At 37.5% G+C, this 9,236-nt stretch overlaps 1 protein-coding gene across 1 annotated transcript; it reads left to right on the forward strand.

Moving 5' to 3' along the window:
* The first annotated feature begins 8,391 nt into the window (after positions 1–8,391).
* Positions 8,392–8,784, forward strand: LOC114826738 (uncharacterized). The gene is made up of 2 exons (XM_029107515.1): positions 8,392–8,587; positions 8,651–8,784. Exons 1-2 carry the CDS (start codon positions 8,392–8,394, stop codon positions 8,782–8,784), a joined length of 330 nt encoding a protein of 109 aa, XP_028963348.1.
* The last annotated feature ends 452 nt before the right edge of the window (positions 8,785–9,236 follow it).

The raw sequence follows: 9,236 nt of genomic DNA on the forward strand, positions 1-9,236 counted from the left end.
TGATGGCACTGATGACCAAGTTGAGTGGCTCTAGTGCAAGTGGGAGATTGTTGGAAATGTGCACTAAAGTCAATCATATGATGATACATTACAAACATTTCACATGTTAAACTAATATAGTTTAATATAAAGGGGAAATATTATTGTTTACAGCCTTGTCATATAAATGTTATATGCTTAAACGATAAGTCCAAGGAATATGTAATTGGGAGAATGTGATCTAAAGAAGTTAGATTCATGTGACCATTCTTTTTCGTATACATATCCTACACGTGTCAATTGGGCATTGACAGTCCCATTAAGATTAGTACGTGCTAGGTCTTCTGTTAGGGAGAGTGACTGGTCTCAAGTCATTGGTGTGACCAACACCAAGACAAGCATGTAAGTGCTTAATAGAGAATGAGTCCACTGAATGCTATCAACAAGGAGTTCTCATACTCTTGTCACATGAGAACTCATGGTTCGGATAATGCCAAGTAGTCCTTTGACCTGAGGCATCATAGTTGTCTTGTGGTTAGGTCCTCGATCTATGACAATATCAAACTTTGATGTGATATAAACTAGCACTCAAACTTAAACCCTCTTTTTGACAATTATAGTATGGATAAGTAGGGATCGTTCTCGGCCAGGGATTAGGAGGGACTGCTAATCTACACAAATTAGACTCAATTACACTTAACTAGACTCTTATGACTCAAACTACTCAAAACTACACAAAACTAACAAATTGACTCAAAACTAACACTAAGGATGCCTTTGGACGAAAATTGAACTAAAAAGACTCAAAACAATGTGTATGGACGAATTATAACTTATGTTGACTCAAAATATTAAAAAGAAACCAGTTCGGACAGATTCTAACTAAAAGACACGAAATATAAAGGGGGGAGTGGTTTTTGACAAATTTAAAGTAAAAGCAAACAGATTTAAAGACTCTAAACAACTTTGGACGAAATTGGGTGTTTTAATGGGTGAATGGCTAGCTAGAGGGTTCATCTCCACACATGACACATATGCATACAAATCGATTTCTAGTTATTCTTCCTATAAACCATGAATGACAATGCCCCAAGTTAACCATGAACTGCACAAATTAACCATCACATTTTCCTAAATTCATTGATTGGACTCAGCGATGCAACCAAATTATTCTTATCAAGTTCCCTACATGAATTGCATAATAGAGATACATATCAAAGATCATTAAGTTGGCATGGTATTCGTAACCATGAACTGCATGAACTCCCTTATATATTAGCATAAAATCCTTGCATGCAAACTAAGTATGCATCCTTAATCAACACACAATAATAAGTTATCAATCAAACAGATAAGTAAATTGCATTCATGATTTATGAAATCATAATTGGATGTAATCAATTCATATCACACATATGTTCATGGTTTTGAATTCTCCTCTAGCTAAAACGAAATTAGTTCCTCATGTTTGCAATTAAGCAAAGACAATTCGATTATAACATTGAACAAAAACTAAGGATAGAAAGAATCCAGAAATGCTCCAGCACTCCAATGGCCTTGGATGGCAGGCACAGCACAAAGCTCTCTCTCCCTCCTTCCTTGCAAAGATGCGACACAATTGTGTATTTTTCTGATTTTAGGCTCTTATGTGTGTTTGGTGCGAATTGTGGTGAGAGATGGGTGTATTTATAGCTAGGGCACGACACAAAGGTTGTAGAGGAGAAGGATTTGGCAAGACAGATTCCTAGGGGGAAAAGGTTAATGTGTTTCGGCACAAATCTTCTAGAAAGGGGGTGTTGTGGCAGGTTTCTAGAAGATATGATAGGGACCTATGCGGCACCTTTTTAGGTGAAAGATGTGGCTTCTAGAACCAAGTTTTTTAGGTATCCCAATCTGAAAATAATTCCCCTTTGCAGCTGGAATTTAGGTAGACTAGGATTAGGATAAGATAAGATAAGATAAGGTTGGTTAAGATAATGTTTGGATAAGGTTTTGGATAATGTTCCTTCCTTTTAGCTGATTCCTTATCTTTCAAGTCTTGATTTGATTCTTCCAGATTTGTAGCACATTTTTAGCCTCTTTAAACTTCAAAAATGTCCATCCATTATGCTCCATACATGTGCTATCCATTCTTGGCCCCAAACTGCTCCGAAATGCTCCATACACTCTAATAAGTAGAAATTAGTTATCTAAATGCAAGAAAACAAGCTAACTAAGTCGCATAAATATGCTCCTATCAAAATCACTACATCAAAGGGTGTCCTCGACATAGTTAGGCTTAAGCCACTTAGCCATGGAGGCAAGTGAATGCACAACAAGGTATCTCTAACCTTCAAACCGCTTGAGGGAGAATACTATATGATATGATTAAGAATCTCTGGCCAAAGTATGAATGAGATTTAGGAAGTCGTTCCAAATCACATTCAAGGTAATAATATAAGTAAAAGAATCACATTGGATAGTAGACATGAATAAACTATCAAACCAAACAATGTGGTCAAGAGTATTCTATTAGGGAAAGATAGTATTGCATTGTAATCCTAAACTGAATAGGTTCTCCACCTCTTCTGATTAGCTTGGGTAACCATGACATACTGCTATGTGTCACTCATGGTTTGTGAAAGCCCTAAACTTGTATAAACACTAATGGGAGAATTGAAGTATGTTTCAATTCATAATCGATTCGAAGAATTTTAATCGCCCACTGCCTCGCTAAAATGAACCTAATGGATCGTACACTGTCTAAGGTAGAGATTGAAGAAACAACGGAGATGAGTAAGAATAATTAAATTGTTTAATTATTTATGGCTAAGATTAATTAATATATTAATTAATCAAACAAATATGTTCGTTATTGACCTCAGGTTAGTTTTGGGCTGCAAGGCCCAATGGGATTTAAATATCAAACCCATTAACTCAAGTTGTATGACAACTTGAAAAACACAAAGGGCTTGAATGCCCAATGAACCCTTAAGGCTGGCCATATAGAGAAGGGTAGGGAACTTGCCTCAATTGCAAGTTTGCCACTCCATTGTAAGATGGTATAAAGGCAACTTTATAGCCATTTCATCATTAAGGTTTTCTTTAAGAAAATTGGAGAGAACACAAGCTCTCATTTTCTCTCTAAGAGGCTGGCCACCTTAGAGGAAAATAGATAGCAATCTTACTTCCTCTATGTCACTCATCTCTTCATCAATGCTCTCCTTGGTGTGGAAAAGTTAGAGGTTCTCTATTTTGGGAACTTAAAGAATCCTTTCAACCATCCTCCTCCAAGAAATCCATGGAGCTAAGAAGCAAGGAATGAAGGCCCTCTGCTTGGGTGATTAGCCTTTGCTTATGCAAAGAGGAATCAACAAAGGTATAAGATTTCTCAACTCACTATGTTCTTGAGTTGAGTTTTGGTTCACACAACTACTAGGCTTTGAATTTCATGGGTTAAGTTTTGTTTTGGAGTGCATACAAGCATGATTCCACCTTTAATTGTTAATTGCATGTTGTAGATGTTGGTCAAATGAACTAGTTGTCACAAATTTTTCCTTCACTATCACCCAGATACCATCGTAACCATTTCGCGTACGAGGTAACTTGTACACGAAATCCATTATAATATCTTCCCATTTCCACTAGGGTATCGGGAGTGGTTGTAGCAACCCGAATGGCTTCTTTCTCTCCGCCTTAACCTGTTGACAAACTGCACAACGACTCACATACTCTGCAATTTCTCTTCTCATTCCAGGCCAATAGTAGAAGGGTCGGATGGTATGATACATCTTGGTACTTCTAGGATGCATCGCATAAGCTGAAATATGTGCTTCATCTAGTATTTCTTTCTTCATTTCTACTACATTCGGCACATACATCCGATCACCTTGCATCAGCATACCATTAAGCCTTCGAATCCTGAAGTCTTCTTTATCCCGTCTAACACTGAAGCTATCAAGTAGGGCTCCATGTCGATCCATTTCTAAAGCTACTCCAGTAGATCTCAAATTAATGACGACATTAAATGTTTTGGAAACATTTAATAAGTAAATCCTTTTAAGTTAAAAGGATTAATGCATAACCTAGTTAACCTACGAGCTCAAATTCACTCGACTAGCATCTATAAGATGCAATACTGATTGACTTTAGTGCAAGTGGGAGATTGTTGGAGATATGCCCTGAAAGTCAATCTTTGGAAGAAACCTTTCAGGACAATGTCTATATGTATGGAAAACTCTAATACATCAAAAGCCAAAGTCACTCATTAGGACTATCTCAATAAACGATATACGTCCTAAAAAGTGAATCAATGGACAATTGATCGATGGAAGAAGTAATCTAATGATGTTAGACTACAAAGACCTTCTTCACATAACCATGATGTCCAAAAAAAAAAAAAGGTTCCTGGTCATAGGATTGTCGGAGGGACATTGACAATACATAGACCAGTACATACTATGTCCCCTTCCAATGGGAAGGATGGAAAGTCTCATGCCATTCGTGTAGTGACACTAATGTTGGAAATGTGCCCTAAAACCAATCATATGATGATACTTTACGGACATTTCGCATTTTAAACTAATCTAGTTTAACTATAAAGGGCAAAGATTATTGTTTGATCCGTCTCATATAAATGTTATATGCTTAAACGATAAAGTCCAAGGAATATGTGATTGGAAGAATGTAATCTAATGAAGTTAGATTCATGAGACCATTCTTTCGTAGACACATCCTAAATGTTCCTGATCATAGGATTGCCAATTGGGCATTGACAGTCCGTCAAGATCGGTACGTGCTATGTCTTCTCTCAGGGAGAGTGACTAGTCTCGAGTCATTGGTGTGTGTGACATCAAGACAAGTACGTAGGTGCTCAGTAGAGAATGAGTTCACTGAACGCGATCAACGAAGAGTTCTCATACTCATGTCACATGAGAACTCATGTTTGGGATAATGCAAATTAGTCCTTTGACCTGAGGCATCACAGTTGTCTTGTGGTTAAGTCCTTGATCTTTGATTATGTCAATGTCACCCCATCGGGGTGTCCACGGCATCGTTGGGGTTAAGCCACTTAGTCATGGAGGCAAGTGAATGCGCAACAAGGGATCTCTAACCTTCAAACCGTTTGAGGGAGAATACTCTATGATATGATTTAGAATCTCTGGCCAGAGTATGAATGAGATTTAGGAATGCGTTCCAAATCACATTCAAAGTAATCATATATGCACAAGATTCACATTGGATAGTAGACATGAATAAACTATCAAACCAAACAATGTGGTCAAGAGTATTGTATTAGAGAAGGACCGTATTGCATTTGTAATCCTAAACTGAATAGGTTCTTAACCTCTTCTGATTAGCTTGGGTAACCATGACATACGGCTAGGTGTCACTCATGGTATGTGGAAGCCCTAAAAGTGTATTATCACTAAAGGGAGAATTGAAAGTAAGTTTCAATTCATAATCGATTTGAAAGAGTTTTGATCGCCCACTGCCTCGCTAAAAGGAACCTAATGGATCGTACACCGTATAAGGTGGAGATGGATGAAACAAACTAAATGAGTAAGAATAATTGAATAGTTTAATTATTTATGGCAAGGATTAATTAATATGTTAATTAATCAAACGAATAAGTTCGTTAAAGACCTCGGGATAGGTTTTGGACCTTAAGGCCCAATGGGCTTCGAACGTCAAGCCCATTGACTTAAGTTGTATGACAACTTAATGAATAATGATTCACTAAGACCCAAAAGCCCAAACAACCCCCCATGGCCGGCCATATAGAGAAAGGGTAGTGAACTTGCTTTAATTACAAGTTTGCCACTCAAATGAATAAAGGTATAAATATGACTTTATAGCCTTTTATTCATTAAGGGTTTGTTTTGGGGAAAATTGGTGAGAATTGTCTCTCCATTTCTCTCTAGAAAGGCCGGCCACCATGGAAGTTGTAGCTAGCCATCTATTCTTCCATGGTCACTCATTTATCATCCATGCTCTCCTTGGTGTAGATCCATCCAAATCCATGGATCTAAGATGCAAGGAATGAAGGCCCTATCTCTTGGGTGATTAGCCTTTGTTTAAATACAAAGAGGAATCTACAAAGGTATATATTTCAACTCACTTTGTTTTGAGTTGTTTATTGGTTCACCAATCTACTAGGCTTTGAATTTCTTGGTTAATGTTTTGTTTTTAAGTGCATGCTAGCATGATTCCGCCTTTAATTGTTAATTGCATGCTTATTGATGTTGCTTAAATGAACATGTTTTCACAAAATATTCCTTCAACTAAGACAAGTGTATAGGTGCTCATTATGGGAATGAGTTCACTGAACACAATCAAACGAGAGTACTTGCATGGAGGTCTACTCACATGTCAAGCAAGTAACTCTACTGGTTGGAATAATGTAAGTAATCCTTTGACCTGAGACATCATAGTTGTCTTGGGGATACCTTACTGATCATTTGATAATGAGACGTGACCACATCTCATCTTGGATGTGTTCTATGCATTGTTGGGGTCAATGATTTATTCTCAGAGGCATGTGAATGATCAACAAGGGATCTCTAATCCTTGTTATGAGAGGATGAATACTCTAAGATATGATTCAGGAATCTTTGCCCGAAGTATCGAGCGTAATGATGGAAAGCGTTCCTATCCAACTCAATAGAATCATATAACTTGATATAATCACATTAGGGGTTTGACATTAAATATTCATACCCTAGTAATGTGATTGTGAGTATTGTATTAGAGAATGATCGAATTACATTGTAATTCCAATTGAATAGGTTCTCCGAACAAATTCTACATTAGCTTGGGTAGCCATGATATATGGTTAGATGTCACTCATGGCTTGTGAGTTCTTCTAGATGATTAAATAAGTATTCATCAAAGAAGAAGGAGAATTAAAAGTAAGTTTTAATTCACTAAGTGATTCGATAAATAATAATCAATTGGATTGATACCAATCACCTCACTGCCTTGCTAATTAGAACCTAAAATGATTGTACACCGAAACACTCTTGTGGTGAGACAACTAAAGGATGATGTAATTAATTAATTGAATTAATTAAGTGTTATGATTAATTAGAAAGTCTAAAGAAATCATATAAACGATAAAAGATCGTTTAGGACTTAAAGAAAAGTTCGGGTTCATTCGGGCCCATTAGGCCCAAATGAATTGGGTCCTTTTTATTCAAGCATAGAATGACTTGAGATGATAAAAGCCCAAATTCCAAACCCACACTAAAGCGCAGGCCAATACTAGTGATAGGAGAGAGAGGGAGTCAAGTGGTTGACTCACTTCTTTAACATTTATAAAGGAAGTTTAGTGAAAAAGTTTCATTAGGGTTTTTGTGTGTTCTTTTCAACAAGAGAAAACAAAACTCTCTCTCTCTCTACACACCATATAGCCGGCCACCATAAGGGAGAAATAGCTAATCATCTTTTCTCCTTTTTTGGTTATTCCAACATCCATCTCACTACACTAGTGGGTGTGGATCTTTAGAGGTCTTCTACTTTGGGGACTATAGGAGAATCAAAGGAGCTCTAAATCTATCAAGGTGGAGGAAGCAAGGAGGGAGGCTAGACTCAAGGAGTTCCAAGAACAAAGAGCTTGGAGGTGGTCCATCATTGGTCTCAAGTCTAGATCAAGAGGTATAAAACTATACCTTCACTTTGTTCTTCAATATTTTCTTAGATGCATCATATATGAACCTATGCTTCTTGAAAGGGATTTGCATGACTATAGCTTTGATATTATGTGATAACATGCTTCCGTTGCAAATGTATATAAATTTTGGATTGTATATGCATGCTAGTCACTAGAAATCCCACATAAATCTCATAATTTCCCTTCATAATATAAGTGCAAAGGATCAAATGCCACAAAATGTCATACTTCCTGTTGAAATTTTTTATGTTTGGGGCATTGATTTTATGGGTCCTTTTCCTTCATCACATGGTTTCCTTTATATCTTACTTGCTGTGGATTATGTGTCGAAATGGGTGGAAGCAAAAGCAACCTGAATTAATGATTCTCGAGTGGTTGCAGATTTCATTAGAACTAACCTATTTGCAAAGTTTGGCATACCAAGAGTAATCATAAGTGATGGAGGTTCTCACTTTTGCAATAGAACCATTAAGGCGTTGTTGAGGAAGTACAATGTCAACCATAAGGTTTCTACACCTTACCACCCTCAAACAAATGGCCAAACCGAGGTTTCAAATAGAGAAATCAAGTAGATTTTAGAGAAAATCGTTGGGCCAACCAGGAAAGATTGGAGCTTGCGTTTGGATGATGCGTTATGGGCATATCGCACGGCATATAAAACACCCCTTGGCATGTCCCCATTTCGGCTCATCTATGGCAAACCATGCCATCTTCCCGTAGAATTGAAGCATAAGGAGCATTGGGCTTTCAAAACGTTCAACATGGATCTTGATGCCGCTGGAGTTCATAAGAAGCTCCAATTGAATGAACTTGAAGAGATTAGGCATGAGGCTTATGACAACGCTCGAATTTACAAGGAGAAGACGAAGGCTTTTCATGATAAGATGATTCGAGGCAAATCATTCTCTGTTGGGCAGAAAGTGTTACTTTTTAATTCCCGCCTTCGATTGTTTCCTGGTAAGTTGTGTTCTAAGTGGGTTGGCCCATTTGTTATTACTAATGTCTTTCCTTATGGTGCAGTCCAAGTTCAAAGCTTGAAAACAGGACAAGAATTCAACGTGAATGGACATCGGTTAAAGCCCTACTATGAGAATTTCGAGGAGCATGTGGTGGAGGATGTGCCCCTCCATGCCGTGGGCACTAATACAGATTAACATGGCAGATTCATCCGGCTGCAAGACGTTAAAGCAAGTGCTTCTTGGGAGGCAACCCATGCATTCAACTTAGGAATGATGGAACTTTCACTCCGAACGCAAATTTGCGTTCCTACACCCTTATCTTTGCTGCCTTTATTTAATCATGCTTAATTGGTTGTTGTTTGTGAGCTTTTGTGTGAGTCTTTGTGTGAAACATTGAGGACAATGTTTGATTTAAGTGTGGGGGGGGGGTACACAAGTGTTTTTATGCAAATTCGTGGGTTTTTATCACCTATCCCCTTTAATGTTGTTTCTCACTGTTTTTAAGTGTTTTTAGTGCATTTTGAGCTGTTTTGGTGTGTTTTGAAGTAAAAATCCGAAAATTTGAAACAAATCTAGAAAAAGTGTTTTGAAAAAAGACAAAAAGAGTTGTTTTTGTGTGTTTATTTGTGTCTTAGGGTACCTTCCAA

Source organism: Malus domestica, chromosome 01, assembly GCF_042453785.1.
Source record: "Malus domestica chromosome 01, GDT2T_hap1".
Taxonomy (NCBI): Eukaryota; Viridiplantae; Streptophyta; class Magnoliopsida; order Rosales; family Rosaceae; genus Malus; species Malus domestica.

What these genes read in the sequence shown, in the direction of transcription:
- LOC114826738 (XM_029107515.1), top strand. Translation starts at nt 8,392, where the DNA reads ATGGATCTTGATGCCGCTGGAGTTCATAAGAAGCTCCAATTGAATGAA. An exon ending in CCGCCTTCGATTGTTTCCTG is followed by an intron (nt 8,588 to 8,650) that starts GTAAGTTGTGTT and finishes CTTATGGTGCAG; the next exon opens with TCCAAGTTCAAAGCTTGAAA.